At 45.6% G+C, this 16831-nt stretch overlaps 1 protein-coding gene across 1 annotated transcript in view; it reads left to right on the top strand.

Annotated features, from left to right (window-relative positions):
• The window catches only part of LOC144493111 (cyclic nucleotide-gated channel beta-1-like), an 80424-nt gene that overhangs the window by 51899 nt on the left and 11694 nt on the right, over positions 1-16831 (top strand). The window contains exons 14-15 of the mRNA XM_078212013.1: positions 9364-9447; positions 12479-12597. Coding sequence (XP_078068139.1) covers positions 9364-9447; positions 12479-12597 — 203 coding nt within the window. The remainder of the gene's footprint in view (positions 1-9363; positions 9448-12478; positions 12598-16831) is intronic.

Raw genomic sequence — 16831 nt, forward strand, 5'->3', positions numbered from 1 at the left:
AAAACCGTGCTGACTATCCCTAATCAAATTATTCCTTTCTAGGTGATTATAAATCCTATCTCTTATAATCCTTTCCAATACTTTGCCCACAACAGAAGTAAGGCTCACCGGTCTATAATTACCAGGGTTGTCCCTACTCCCCTTCTTGAACAAGGGGACAACATTTGCTATCCTCCAGTCTTCTGACACAGTTCCTGTAGACAATGACGACACAAAGATCAAAGCCAAAGGCTCTGCAATCTCCTCTCTAGCCTCCCAGAGAATCCTGGGATAAATCCCATCCGGCCCAGGGGACTTATGTAATGGAGGTACATTTGTTTACTACACGTTGAAATCAAAGTTTTAATAATTGGTTGTGACAGTGAATTTGTGACAGTGGAGACATTAATGATTTCTTTTTAAATTTGTTTTAAAATGGCTGTAAAATTTACTAAAGTAGTACAGGTTTTCTGGGGCTTGCAAAACTAAGCAGGGAACAGAAGTGAGCTTTAGCAGCTGTTCGGGTGGACATTATCATTGATACATCTGAATAAAAACTCACTCACTTCATTTAGTGGGCGGAATTGCTCCCTCCCACCAGTGGTGGGGGGGACAGACAATATGTCAGGAACTGGAAAATCATTTTCCAGCGGCAAGAAATTATGATGGGGACATGCAATCCTGACCATCATACCAGGTTAATGGCAGGTTGCTATTCCTGTTAGAGGCTGGAATAGTTGGGATTCAAATGAATACTAACCAGAGATCCACCCCATCCAATTGACTGTCCCACCAGGGAGATTTCACACTGGTCCAGAAATGTCCAGACCAACATGGCATTCATAAGCCTGGACTTATTGGAGCACCAAGTGGAGCTTGGAGTCGTGTTGCAGCCAGGAGCTGCAAGTGGAGCTCACGCAGCAAGTGGACAAGTGGAGCCTTGACCAAATGGAGAACCCAGCAACAGGTCCATGGCTGCAGAAACTAATAGTATGCTAAGAGGGCCTCTATGAGGGTGGAGGGGGTGGAGAAGAACATGGGGAGGAGAGGTACAAAGCAGGTGTGCCTAGTTTAGAGACTAAAAAGGTGAGGGGAAAGATGGGATCTTGCAGTGGGAAAATGGAATGGAAGCTAAGGAAGGGCTGGTCCCAAGGGATTCAGAATGGCCAGGCATCTTCAAAGAGACCTGAGTGAAGGTGCCAGGGATATCTGCTTGATGCTTTTCCTCCCTCAGGGTGCCCGAGGGTCCCTGCCTGACTCTTGCATAGCCACTGCAGAAGCTTGCTCATGGCTACTGTGATGGAGTGCACATCTGCATTCATCTCCTGCAGAAACTAGGCATTCTGCTCAACCAAATACTCCATGGCATTCGCCACCCTCCCCATGGAGACATCAATCGATACACATGTTGGTGCCACTGCATCAGAGAGCAAGAGGATGAACTCCTCCACCTTATGTTCACCTCTGTTGAACCTCTGCCTGATGCTCCAGTGCCTCTCGCTGCATCTCCAGCATATCATCTCGGACCACTCCCAGAGGCTCATCATCAGACACGGACTTAACAGGAGCCTTTTCCCCAGCAGTTCTCTGAGTGCAGATGACCTTGGCAGTCCCTGCCTCCTCCTGCTGTGGACACGTGTCCATGCAGTGACCACCAGAATATGAGACCTTGCCTGGACTAGATCTGGAAATCTAATAACCACTGAGGTGTGTGTCCCTGAGCTTGTGGACAAAATAAGTGATTGCAGTGATGGCGGTGCAGGTGTAATGTCTTTGTTGCCCTTCTCATTCTCACTCCTATGGGTGCTGAAGTTAATGCTGGGTCAATTTCAGGGTCAAGCCTCACCCTCTTCTTGCTGCCACTTGTAATTGAAAGAGAAGAGAGTGACTGACTGCATGGGCTGCCTTCAACATGGCACCAAGCATGACCTTTAGGTTTCCGTGTAAAGACAGTAAGCATTGTTCCTCACTGGATGGAAGCCGGACACTGACCTGGCCGTCTGCACATGATGTGGAGATGCCGGCGTTGGACTGGGGTAAGCACAGTAAGAAGTCTCACAACACCAGGTTAAAGTCCAACAGGTTTATTTGGTAGCAAATACCATAAGCTTTCGGAGCAATGCTCCTTCGTCAGATGGAGTGGTCTCTGTTCTCAAACAGGGCACAGACACAGAAATCAAATTACAGAATACTGATTAGAATGCAAATCTCTACAGCCAGCCAGGTCTTAAATGCACAGACAATGTGGGTGGAGGGAGCATTCAACACAGGTTAAAGAGATGTGTATTGTCTGTAATTTGATTTCTGTGTCTGTGCCCTGTTTGAGAACAGAGACCACTCCATCTGACGAAGGAGCATTGCTCCGAAAGCTTATGGTATTTGCTACCAAATAAACCTGTTGGACTTTAACCTGGTGTTGTGAGACTTCTTAGTCTGCACATGAACAGTCCTAATCTCTGCCAGTTTAGCAATCCACTCTTCAAATGGTGTGAGGTGCTAGAGTTCAGCTATGTCCTCCTGTCCTTCCTCTCTTGCGCTTGTTGTACGTTAACTTGTTCTGCACAAGGAGAGAAGATGGTTTGAAAGCAATTAGGATGCAGGTGGTGTTTGTGTGCTACCAGTTTTCACCAGCAACCCACTGGCTACTGTGTGCCCTATGAAAGATGCATTGCACCAAGTCCACGAGTGTTCTTCGGCAGCATCCTCCAGAACAGTGAGCTCATAGGTGGATAAGACTGACAGAGGTATGGCATCAGCAGTGAATGGTGCTACTCACTACGCCAACCCCCAACAGAATCTGAGTTCTCTTTGTGGCAGGGTCAAAGACTCTCAATCGCCTCTCTACCTGTAGACCATATGGACTGCAGTGGGGCTATGAGGCATTGCCACATCACACTAAGATGCAATTCTACGCCGGGAGAGTACAGTGTGGTGACCTTACCACTGAGGCCCATGTCCCAGCTCCCATTCAGTGAGGTGAGTATAGGGAGTAGAGAATTCGCATAACCTGGTGGCACGAAGAGATCTTTCATCCTTTTCCTGCACTGTGGGACTATCCTCTGGTGACTGCAATTGGCACTCCCCACCCTGGAAAATACCTCCCATGCAGGGTTGGTGAGTCAGGCAGTCCTTCGCCTTCCATTTCCCAGGTAGAGGACGTCCCTCCCCTTCTCCACTACAGTCAGCCATATTTCCAGGAAAGTATCGTTAAATCTGGGTGCCACTGCTCCATATCCTGATCAATGGTAAAGTAGTACATGCCTGGGTGCCTTTTAAATATGGTGCCCAGATATGACGACAGAATGTGCAACTTCCTGTCGCTCTGTGAACAACAACAGGAAATGCCCGACTGCATAATTAATAAACACAGGATCATATGATCTAGCACAATTTCCTGCTGGGCACCGCAGTGAAAAACAGTCTCACTTCCCAAACTGACTAGGGGACTTAAATCTGGATCAGAAATTCCCAACCACTGTTCCAGTTCCTTGAGACAGACTGTGTGTGTGTGTGTGTGTGCGTGCGTCCGTGCGTGTGCGTGTGCGTTCCAAATTAACAATATCAGGATGGGAGGCATCTCAGATGTCTTTAAACGCACATTAGGAGAGGACGACCATTACCAGTCACAGATGTGATGGGATCAACATGTGTGCAGGAGGGAGGTGTGCAGAAGAAAGGCTACAGGAGGGAGGGGTGACGGGAAGGGGGTGTTGGAGGGAGAGGTACAAGAGGAAGGTGTGTGGGAAGGATGCAGGAGGGAGGGGTGCAGGAGGGAGGGATGCTGGAGAGCAGCTAGAATTGCAGGGCGCCATACCCATGGTTCACAGACAGAGGCTCAGCTTGCTTCCTTCAAAGAGCAGGACTTCTGCTAGCTGAGGCTGTTATGGCAGGTGGCAACAAACATCTGCAGACCTCTGGGTCCTACCAGGCCAGTCCTGGAAACATATCCAGAATCTGCCTGTTGGCTGAACATAAATACACATACATCAATGATACATAGTTTCCCAGAAACAATAATTATGTAAATTTTCTCTTTGATGAGGTGGTGATTGTGACTTTAAGAGCAACACAGCAGAGTAAGAATACCAGGCTTGGGGGACCAATTGGAAGTCAGAATGGGTAAACATCTGAGGGAGTGAAGTCCTCTCTTAGGCTGGAGTCACGTAGGGACCCAGGGGCAGCCGTGTGACAGCCGGCTGCTGTACAATTCTTCTTATTGATCAATACTTTTGTGTCTCTAATGAAGTCTGTAAAAGTGAATCATTACAGATGATAATAGTCAGAATAAAGGGATACTGGGATTTGCCTCTGACTGGATTCCTCCAGGTACAGGGTGTCATCAGGTCCATACATATGGCAACCAAAGCATCACCACAGCAACTAGGAGTTTTTTTACAAACAGTGAGGAATATTCTTCCATCAACATGCAGCTAGTGTGCAACCAGTAGAAGAGGTTTGTGCATGTCTGTGTCAGATTCCCTGGAAGTTGTTGTAACGCATTCATACTCCAACAATCCAAATCTTTACATCCTAGGCAACAAGAGCCGTTTCTTGGGAAACCAGGAAAGCTTCCCTCAAACTTGGCTTATGAAATTGTGTGGAATTTTACTAATGAAGTACAGGAGTGCTACAATAAAACCACACGGCTACTGGATTTGTTACAGAGAAAACCATTGAAATGTTGAAGATGCACTCCAAGTGCTGGGATGGGCCTAGAGATGTCCTTCAGTACTCGTATGCAGAAGTGTTCAGAATATTAGTGGTGAAGTATGTCCTGCACAACATAGTGCAGAGGAAACATTTCAGGTGGAGGAGAACTAACATCGCTCATCTTTGGATGAGAAGAACATGGAGCAAGATGAGAAGGAGAATAAGAATAGGACCCCCATTGCCAAACCAACTGTTTACATTGTTGCCCTAATTGGCCTAATATTGCAATATTTCACCTCGTGTAAAACACTTTAAATTTTTTTTTCATTTATGGGACATGGGCGTTGCTGCCTGGCCAGTATTTATTGCCCATCCGTAGTTGCCCTTGAGAAGGTGGTGGTGACCTGCCTTCTTGAAACACTGCCGTCCATGACCAACAATGCCTTTAGGGAGGGAAATCCAGGATTTTGACCCGGCGATTATGAAGGAACGGCGATATATATTCCCAAGTCAGGATGGTGAGTGGCTTGGAGGGGAACTTGCAGGTGGTGGTGTTCCCGTGTTTCTGCTGCCCTTGTCCTTCTAGATGGAAGTGGTCGTGAGTTTGGAAGGTGCTGTCTAAAGATCTTTGGCAAATTTCTGCAGTGCATCTGGTACAAAGTACACAGTGCTGCTACTGAGCATCGGTAATGGTGGGAGTGAATGTTTGTGGATATGGTGCCAGTCGAGTGGACTACTTTGTCATGGATGGTGTCAAGCTTCTTGAGTGCTTTTGGAGTTGCACCCATCCAGACAAGTGGGGCGTATTCCATCACACTCCTGACGTGTGCCTTGTAGATGGTGGACAGACTTTGGTGAGTCAGGAGGTGAGTTACTCACCGCAGTGTTCCTAGCCTCTGACCTGTTCTTGTAGCCACTGTGTTTACGTACTGAGTCCAGTTGAGTTTCTGGTCAATGGTAACTCTAAGGATGTTGACGGCGGGGATTCCGTGATGGTAACACCATTGAATATCAAGGGGCGATGGTTAGACTTTCCCTTATTGGTGATGGTCATTACCTGGCATTTGTGTGGCGCGAATGTTACTTGCCACTTGTCAGCCCAAGCCTGGATATTGTCCAGAACTTGTTGGATTTGAACATGGACTGCTTCAGTATCTGAGGAGTTGCAAATGTGCTGAACATTGTGCAATCATCAGTGAACATTCCCACTTCTGACCTTATAACGGAGGGAAGGTCATTGACGAAGCAGCTGAAGACTGTTGGGCTGAGGGACTCCTGCAGAGATGTCCTGGAGTTGAGATGACTGACCCTCCACAACCACAACCATCTTCCTATGTGTCAGGTATGACTCCAACCAGTGGAGAGTTTGCCTCCTGATACCCGTTGATTCCAGTTTCGCTACAGCTCCTTGGTGCCACACTCGGTCGAATGCAGCCTTGAAGGCAAGGGCTGTCACTCTCACCTCACCTCTGGAATTCAGCTCTTTTGTCCATGTTTCAACCAAGGCTGTAATGAGCTCAGGAGCTGAGTGACCCTGGCGAAACCCAAACTGGGTGTCACTGAGCAGGTTATTGCTGAGCAGGTGCTGCTTGATAGCCTGTTAATAGACATAGACATAGAACATAGAACAGTACAGCACAGAACAGGCCCTTCGGCCCATGATGTTGTGCCGAGCTTTATCTGAAACCAAGATCAAGCTATCCCACTCCCTATCATCCTGGTGTGCTCCATGTGCCTATCCAATAACCACTTAAATGTTCCCAAAGTGTCTGACTCCACTATCACTGCAGGCAGTCCATTCCACACCCCAACCACTCTCTGCGTAAAGAACCTACCTCTGATATCCTTCCTATATCTCCCACCACGAACCCTATAGTTATGCCCCCTTGTAATAGCTCCATCCACCCGAGGAAATAGTCTTTGAACGTTCACTCTATCTATCCCCTTCATCATTTTATAAACCTCTAAGTCTCCCCTCAGCCTCCTCCGCTCCAGAGAGAACAGCCCTAGCTCCCTCAACCTTTCCTCATAAGACCTACCCTCCAAACCAGGCAGCATCCTGGTAAATCTCCTCTGCACTCTTTCCAGCGCTTCCACATCCTTCTTATAGTGAGGTGACCAGAACTGCACACAATATTCCAGATGTGGTCTCACCAAGGTCCTGTACAGTTGCAGCATAACCCCACGGCTCTTAAACTCCAACCCCCTGTTAATAAAAGCTAACACACTATAGGCCTTCTTCACAGCTCTATCCACTTGAGTGGCAACCTTTAGAGATCTGTGGATATGGACCCCAAGATCTCTCTGTTCCTCCACAGTCTTCAGAACCCTACCTTTGACCCTGTAATCCTCATTTAAATTAGTCCTACCAAAATGAATCACCTCACATTTATCAGGGTTAAACTCAATTTGCCATTTTTCAGCCCAGCTTTGCATCTTATCTATGTCTCTTTGCAGCCTACAACAGCCCCTTCCATTACTTCACTGATGATCCAGAGTAGACTGATTGGGCGGTAATTGGCTGGGTTAGATTTCTCCTGCTTTTGTCCTGCATAACAAATGCAATCCTGAGATCTGTCCCAACCATCAGGACCATCTTTCCCTCTGCAGGAAACAATCCTTCAATCATTCATTCATCTATTGCACATCTGTCCAATGGGTCCTGTCATATATTGACATGCACCATGAAATAAATGATAATGTGAGCTGGAGCTTGAATTGCAATGATGGACAAATGCAGAATTGATGCTAATAAAATCATAGAATCCCTACCATGCAGAAAGAGGCCATTCAGCCCAACGTGACTGCACCGACTCTCCGAAAGAGCAATCAATAAATTGTATGAGCCATTTTTAAAAATGAAAACTTAACAACTTAATGCTTTGTCAGAACCCCAGGTGCCTACCCCTACAGCAACTTTCTCTTAGGCTTCCTACTGCTTACATATGGTACATCCTGTGTGGCTCCAACAGAGGTGGAGACAGGTTGCTCAGATCCCCGCCCTAACTGCTGAGATACTTTTGACCTATGCCCTCTGGGTTTCAGAGCTGCTGAGGACTCCTTCAAGACTGACCACTTTGGACTAGTGCTGGAACAGATTTGGTTACTGGGAGATGAGAGATGGGGCAGCAGATTCAAAATGAATCAGGGCAGAGGGATCTGGGTGTCTCTGTTCATGAATTGCAGAAAGTCAGTCTGCAGATACAGCGTGTAATAAAGGCAAATGGAATGTTAGCATTTATTGCAAAAGGACTGGAGTATAAAAGTAGAGAAGTATTGTTGCAATTCAATAGGGTGTTGTTGAGACCACATCTGGATTATTATGTCCAATTTTAATCTCCTTATTTGAGGAAGGATGTGGTGGCATTGGAGGCAGTTCAGAAGAGGTTCAGCAGATTGGTTCCGGGGATGAAAGGGTTGATGCATGAGGAGAGATTGAACAGTTTGGACTTGCACTTGCTGGAATTTAAATGAGAGGGGATCTGATCGAGGTATATCAAATATTAAAATGGATTGATAAACGTTAACCAAATGTTTTCCCTTGTGGGGCAATCTAGAACAAGAGGTCACATATATAGGTTGAGAGGTGGTAGATTTAAAACTGAGATGAGGAGGAACTACCTTTCACAGAGGGTGGTGAATTTGTGGAACTCGCTGCCCCATAGCGCGGTGGAGTCTGAATCATTAAATGGTTTCAAGAAGGGGATAGATGTATTTTTGATTTTTAAAAAATGGATTAAAGGGATATAGGGAACAAGTAGGGAGGTGGATTTGAAACTAGGAAGAGCTCAGCCATGATCTGATTGAATGGCGGAGCAGGCTCGAAGGGCTGAATTGCCTACTTCTGCTCCTCATTCCTATGTTCCAATGTACTGGTTGGGGGTGTGGGTGGTGGAGATTTGGTTGTAGTGCAGTTGTTTGCAGTGAACTCAATCTTGACAATCTGCATGCTCAATGTTCTCAAAATTCAGCCAATGATGAAATAGAGTCAGAATTTATGTGACAGAGATATACACCTCCAATTCACCTCTATGAGTTGTCTCTTTAAGCTTAACTGGGATTGCATTTTGCAAATTTTCCTTTTCAAGTACATATCCAAATCCCTTTTGAAAATTGCTACTGAATCTATTTTGACCACCCATTCAGGAATTGTGTCCCAGATCATTGCAATTCACTGAATAAAATAATCCTCATCTCTGCCCCCACCCCAGGTCTGTTGCTAAATGTCTTAAACCTCATCTTTTGATTATCAATCTACTAATAGAGGGAACAATTTTCTTTATTTCCTCTATGAAAACCCTTTATAATTATGGATATCACTACAAAATATTCCCACAATCTTGGCTTGGGGGCTGGTTAGTTCAGTTTGCTGGATGGTTTGTGTGTGGTTCAGAATAGTGTCAACATTGCAGGTTTGATTCCCATTCCAGCTGAGGGAGACCTTGCAACCAACCTCTTCATACTGTTTGCCCCGACAGTGAAGGCAATGACAAACCACCATTGACGAAAACGGCAAGAAAACAAGTTTAAGATGAAGCATCAACGAGCCTAGGACTTTTTTGGGTGGAGCATTCATGATGGATAATGAATCTTAGCTTAATGTCACATGGACACAACACTACTTGCCCCTAATCCTAAATTAACCCTCTTTCTACCCGATGAAATAGCAGATAAGAAAACCGGCAGTCCAGGAATTGGAAGTTCAATCCTTGTTCAATTTGCTTTTTTCCACAGGGCTGTGATAGACAGATGATCTTCGACATGTTGAATCGACTCAAGTCGGTAGTATACCTGCCTGGCGACTATGTGTGTAAGAAGGTAACTGTAAAATCCCTAAATGGGTCTGTTAAAAGAAAGCATTACATTTATATATGTTTCGTGGCCTCTTGATGTCCCAAAGCATTTTACAGTCAATGTAGCACTTTTGAAATGTAATCTCTGTTGGGATGTAGGAAACACAGCAGCCAATGTGTGCACAGCAAGCACCCACTAAGAACAATGACAATATTGCCAAATAATATATTTTGATTGATGGAATTTGAGGGGCAAGTATTGGTCAGAAAACCAAAGAAAATTAGCTGCTATTCGAAAAGTGCCATTGAATCTTTCACATCCCCCCCAGGCAGGATCTCACTTAGCATCTCGGCACAGTAGCACAGTGGTTAGCACTGCTGCTTCACAGCTCCAGGGACCTGGGTTCGATTCCCGGCTTGGGTCACTGTCTGTGTGGAGTTTGCACATTCTCCTCGTGTCTGCGTGGGTTTCCTCCGGGTGCTCTGGTTTCCTCCCACAGTCCAAAGATGTGCGGGTTAGGTTGATTGGCCATGCTAAAAATTGCCCTTAGTGTCTTGAGATGCGTAGGTTGGAGGGATTAGTGGATAAATATGTAGGGATATGGGGGTAGGGCCTGGGTGGGATTGTGGTCGGTGCAGACTCGATGGGCCGAATGGCCTCTTTCTGTACTGTAGGGTTTCTATGATTTCTATGATCTCGTCTGAAACACAAACCCCTTTGACTGTGCAGCACACCCTCTGTAAGGCACTGGAGTGTCATTATCTGCTGACTTCTCCGTTAATACCAAGGACACTCTGTTACACACCAATATCAGCTTAATTGTCTAGATTTTTATTTCTTCACCTTTATTTCCTTCAGTTTTCTTCTAAACTAATTTTATCTTTAAAAGCAAACAACAGAAATGGATCTTTGCATTCCCCCTGTAAGAATGTTGTCCCCTCCTAACAAAGATAGATATTTTGATTAATTAGATGGAGAGCAGATGCAAAGACAAATCCTTTTGGATAAGCAGCAAATCCAAAAACTGGTATGACCCAATATGAACTGGCGATGTTTACATTTCTTTGAAAGAACAGCAATTTGGTTCTTATTTGGATGTATTAATCAGATCTGAATAATTCTGTGAAAGGCAGGTAATCATATAAATTATGTTTTAATATGGGATGGGTGAGCTTTTGACTTGGAGTCATGGTTATGAATATACTTGAAAGGAGTGTTTGAGTGGAAATTGAAGGATGCAGATTCCAAACCAACTGGCTGAAGATAGACCTGCCGCAGGAACAGGTATCTCCATCTTGGGTCCTGCACAAACTCTGTACAGGTATCTCCACCCAGGGCTCTGCAAATGCCCAATTGTTTACTGATCAGCTGAATTTTTTTTTTTAATTCCGTTTCGGTGGTTAATTTTTTTCTTTTGATTAGCACCATAGGATTCTTGTTCTTTTAGGTACTTTATCCAGCAAATACTTCTATATTTCTGTTATTTTAGTTCTTACATTCCATTTCCTGTATTATATGATCAAATTTGTCCAAATAATACTTTAAACTACGCCTTAGAGGTAATGGCACACAAATGTATTATTTTAACATGTGAGGGTGGGGATGGTGCTGGTGAACCTGTCAGTGGGCACACTGAAAGGGCCGGTGAAACTGTCAAAATGGAGAGGGCTAAGAGGAATGGTGAAATTGTCAGGGGGCAGTGGATGGGCAGGGGTGTGTGGTGTGTGGAATAGTGCTGATTGGGGGGGTTGGTTAAAGGGGCTCTTGAACTCATGGGTGGGGGAATGTGAAAAGGTTGGTGAACCTGTGAGTGAGGGGGAGATTGAAAAGGTTAGTGAATCTGGGTGGGGGGTGGTGGCAATTTTGTGGAGCTGAGGGATGTGGCGAACCTGTCAGGATGGGCGAGTCGGTAGCCAGGCAGGCAACACTACCTTGTGAGCAGGGTCAGGAGAGGGTTCAGGGCCAGCCAGACTATCCTTATACTGGGCATAATACTACCACGATACCTCTGATACTGCCAGCTCAAACACCTGCTGGACAATCTCCCTCACCGATTGCCAACATACCATAATGCATGTGCAGACAGAAGGTTCTGCACCAAGAGAAAAAAATCCAGGACAAATTGTGTCCTAGGAAGGCCTTAACAGGAACGGTGGACATAACACCAAATTATAGAGCAGTCCTAGAATATCCAGGATGATTGGTCATATGGCTGGTGTATAAGTAGTGGCAGGTCACTGGGGAGAAGTTCCCTGCTGTTCTTAAATAGAGTCAAGTATGTTTTATGGCCACCTGAGACAGCAGATGAATTAATGTGTCATCCAAAAGACGGCACCTCTGTTAGTACAACACTCTCTCAGTATTGAAGTAGAATGTTAGCCCATATTATCTGCTCAAATCTCTGGAGTGCGCTTGAACAACAACATTTAGATTCAGCAGAGAACGTGCTACCAACTTGAGGTAGAACTGACAAGTCAATCGCAAGCTGATGCTGAGACAAAAGATTCAGAGGATAACCAGCCACATTAATTAGTTTAGCTAGTTTGCAAAGAAACTGGTGATTTTAATTAACCCTGAGTTTTCTCATAACAGAGCTCCACCCTCGCATTCCAACCATTATCTTGTAAATTGAGTCTGTGTCTATATATGCCCTGTTTGTGAACACAACTCCTCACTCACCTGAAGAAGGAGCGACACTCCAAAAGCTAGTGCTACCAAATAAACCTGTTGGACTTTAAGCTGGTGTTGTGAGACTTCTTACTGTCCCAATATGTACCATAGCCAGTATTATTTACATCCCACCTGATTTTACCATCGATTGACATCTAACCAGATCAAAACTGGGGCTAAATAGCAAATGAGCATGATGTGGCCCAATATATGTACATTGTATGTATATATATTTATTATATGTGTATAATGTATATATTTACTGTAATCTATATGTACCTATCCACAATTTAACTACATCATATTCTTGGACAATTATCTGGAGTTCTTGATGCCATGTTTTTAGTCTGACTGCTGAACGAATGTCAATCTCTTATTGTTTTAGGGAGAGATTGGGAGAGAAATGTACATCATTAAAGCTGGAGAGGTCCAGGTTGTTGGTGGTCCTGATGGAAAGACTGTATTTGTGACTCTACGAGCAGGCTCAGTGTTTGGTGAGATCAGGTAAGGTTCTGTTAATTATTTTTCTCAGACTGCTCCAGTTTAGAATCAAAGTTTCTTTTCAGTCAAGCTTATTATAAAAATCCATGTAAAAATGTGGTTAAATTGAGTTACTAGTGACTTTGAAGAGAAAGCATTTAACAAAGTTTTTTTTCGGGATGCGACAAGTCAGGCGTCATTCTAATCTCAAGTATTCACTATTTGTGCCTTAGACATCAAGAGTTGGCTGGTTACTATATACCAGGGTACTAAAGGAGGTGGCCATGGAAATAGAGAGTGAATTGGTTGTCATCTTCCAAAATTCTGTATATTCTGGAACAGTACCAGCAGATTGGAGGGTGGCAATTGCTAACCCACTATTTAAAAAAGGAGGAAGTGAGAAAACAAAATTACAGACTGGGTAACCTAACATCAGTAGCAGGGAAAATGTTAGAGTCTATTATAAAGGATGTGACACTATGACACTTTGAAAATATCAACAAGATTAGAAGAATTAACCTGGACTTATGAAAGGGAAATCATGTTTGAAAAATCTACTGGAGTATTTGAGGATGTAACTAGTAGAATAGATCAGAGAGACCAGTGAATGTGGCATATTTGGAATTTCAGAAAGCTTTTTATAAAGAGGTTAGTGTGCAAAGTTAAAATGTATGGGATTGGGAGCGTTATATTGGAATGGATTGAGAATTGGTTAGCAGACTGGAAACAGTAGGATTGAATAGGTCCTTTTCAGTGGAAGGTGGGAATACTGGTGTGAATCCCCCGGTGCACTCTGTAAAGCACAGGGTGCTGGAAATTTATCCCACTAAGTACATCCAAAAAACATATGGCAAAATCTCCCGTTTTCCTGCCCATTGGGCATTTAGTTTCTTTGTAGGAAAATCACCCCCTATATATCAACATTTTGGATGAGGGAATCAAATGTAGGGGGGGATTCACTGACCTCATCCGACAGCTGATGGGAATCCCAATGCCCCACTGACTGCAGCATTGGCTAAAAATTAGAATTCTCACCAGGCATGAGGGCAATCTGGATTCACCTGAATAGCCCTGCCAGTCCCGATCAGGTTCTCGTCCAAAACAGACGGCAACCCAATTATTATGCAAACCCGCTAATTGTAATACAATTAGTGGGCTTGATGGCCCATGCACCTACCCCGCCATTCCCCATCTCTCCAGTGGGAAGTGCACTGGGCAGTCTTTGGTGCTAATAATGACTAGCATGGATCAGGCATGCTGGACTCCGAGAGTCCAGGAGACAACCATCAACCCCTCAGCAAAGAGGGGCATCCTCCCTCAACCCACCACTCCAATAATATGTCATCCCGCCCTCCTCACACCACGAGGCAAGAGGGTGACCCAACCCGTCAGCCCTTGGACCCGATCCCTTTTCAGATCCCCACTCAGCGCTTTCCCCCCTCAGGCCACCTATAAGCTATGCATCTTGGCAGTGTCCATGTTGCATTGCTCCCTGTCATCCTGTCACTGGCACCCTGGCCTGGCACCTTGGGCCCCAGCGAGGGTCAGTCAAGGAAGTATATATTCTATGGCCATTTGTCTCTCTGCCACTGCCAGGCTGCAAAAAGAGGATCCCTCAAGTGTCCCAGGGATTGGGTGGGCTTGGGCTGGGGACAAGGGGCAGCCTTCACCACTCTGCCTCAGGATGAGGTTCTCATGGGTGGACTGCCTTTTCTAGTCCTGGCAGATCTGAAGACTTCAGGCAGCTTTGTGATCAACATCTTCCCTGACAGCTGTGAAAATTTAAAGTGGCCTGGTCACTTTAATTTCCATGCCCCTTGGACAGCTGGCAGGCTTTACACAAGGCGAACACACCCGGCCGTCCCATCGTTTCAGGAAATGGAACCCTGTGCGAGAACCTCTCCGGCTATGTCGAGGGCATCTTGAAACCCATTGTACAAAGAACCCCCAGCTTTTGTCGCGACACTACGGACTTCCTACAGAAACTCAACACACATGGAGCAGTTGAACCAGGAGCACTCCTCGTCACAATGGATGTCTCGGCACTCTACACCAGCATCCCCCACGATGATGGCATTGCTGCAACGGCCTCAGTACTCAATGCCGTCAACTGCCAGTTTCCAGATGCAATTTTACAACTCATCCGCTTCATCCTGGACCACAATATCTTCACCTTCAACAACCAGTTCTTCATCCAGACACACGGAACAGCCATGGGGACAAAATTCGCACCTCAATATGCCAACATCTTCATGCACAGGTTCGAACAAGACTTCTTCACCGCACAGGACCTTCAACCGATGCTATACACTAGATACACCGATGACATTTTCTTCCTTTGGAGTCATGGTGAGCAATCACTGAAACAACTATATGATGACATCAACAAGTTCCATCCCACCATCAGACTCACCATGGACTACTCTCCGGAATCGGTTGCATTCTTGGACACACGCATCTCCATTAAGGACGGTCTCGTCAGCACCTCACTATACCGCAAGCCCATGGATAACCTCATGATGCTCCACTTCTCCAGCTTCCACCCTAAACACGTAAAAGAAGCCATCCCCTACGGACAAGCCCTCCGAATACATAGGATCTGCTCGGATGAAGAGGATCGCAACAGACACCTCCAGACGCTGAAAGATGCCCTCATAAGAACAGGATATGGCGCTCGACTCATCGATCAACAGTTCCGACGCGCCACAGCGAAAAACCGCACCGACCTCCTCAGAAGACAAACACGGGACACGGTGGACAGAGTACCCTTTGTCGTCCAGTACTTCCCCGGAGCGGAGAAGCTACGGCATCTCCTCCGGAGCCTTCAACATGTCATTGATGAAGACGAACATCTCGCCAAGGCCATCCCCACACCCCCACTTCTTGCCTTCAAACAACCACGCAACCTCAAACAGACCATTGTCCGCAGCAAACTACCCAGCCTTCAGGAGAACAGTGACCATGACACCACACAACCCTGCCACAGCAACCTCTGCAAGACGTGCCGGATCATCGACACGGATGCCATCATCTCACGTGAGAACACCATCTACCAGGTACACGGTACATACTCTTGCAACTCGGCCAACGTTGTCTACCTGATACGCTGCAGGAAAGGATGTCCCGAGGCATGGTACATTGGGGAAACCATGCAGACGCTACGACAACGGATGAATGAACACCGCTCGACAATCACCAGGCAAGACTGTTCTCTTCCTGTATGGGAGCACTTCAGCAGTCACGGGCATTCAGCCTTGGATCTTCAGGTAAGCGTTCTCCAAGGCGGCCTTCACGACACACGACAGCGCAGAGTCGCTGAGCAGAAACTGATAGCCAAGTTCCGCACACATGAGGATGGCCTAAACCGGGATGTTGGATTTATGTCACATTATCAGTAACCCCCACAGCTTGCCCCCTGGACTTGCAGAATCTCACTAGCTGTTCTGTCTGGAGACACTACACATCTCTTTAACCTGTGTTTAATGTTCCCTCCAACCACATTATCTGTACCTTTTAAGACCTGGCTGGCTGTAGAGATTTGCATTCTAATTAGTATTCTGTAACTTGATTTCTGTGTCTGTGCACTGTTGGAGAACAGAGACCACTCCATCTGACGAAGGAGCAGCAAGCTCCGAAAGCTTATGGTATTTGCTACCAAATAAACCTGTTGGACTTTAACCTGGTGTTGTGAGACTTCTTACTGTGCTTACCCCAGTCCAACGCCGGCATCTCCACATCAGGCTTTTAAATCACAGCAACATTCTATTCTGCAGCATGGACTTTCCTTTCTCTCTGTCATAAGCTGCAGATGTGAGCAGACCCCTTTTGAAGTCCTCTGGCAGAGAGGAGATGTCAATTTTACTGAGGGGGGGAGTGGGGTTCCTTTTCCACAGCTGCTCACTCAGCCCCAATGTATTCACACAGGTTTTATTTGATGTCTTTGAGCCTTCTTAGAAAGTTGAAACCTTTGAAACCCTCTCTATTCTATTGAAAATGTTTGATCTCTTTCAATTTCATAGTGTAATGCTTTGAAATAGTCTTTGATTGACATCTCAATGGATTTCTACTCAGCCACCTCCAGTCAGCTATGTTTATCTACCTTTCCCTTCACACTTGAATGCATCTCAAGTACCCCCATGTTCCTAACCACAATGTTTACAAAAATTCTAAGTCTGATTAACAGCCGGGGTTTCTTCAAAGGAAATAAGTCTGCAAAGAAGTAGGTTTGCATAATAATCGGACAGCTGCCCATTCTGGG

The sequence above is a fragment of the Mustelus asterias genome, chromosome 4 (genome assembly GCF_964213995.1).
Source record: "Mustelus asterias chromosome 4, sMusAst1.hap1.1, whole genome shotgun sequence".
Lineage (NCBI taxonomy): Eukaryota > Metazoa > Chordata > Chondrichthyes > Carcharhiniformes > Triakidae > Mustelus > Mustelus asterias.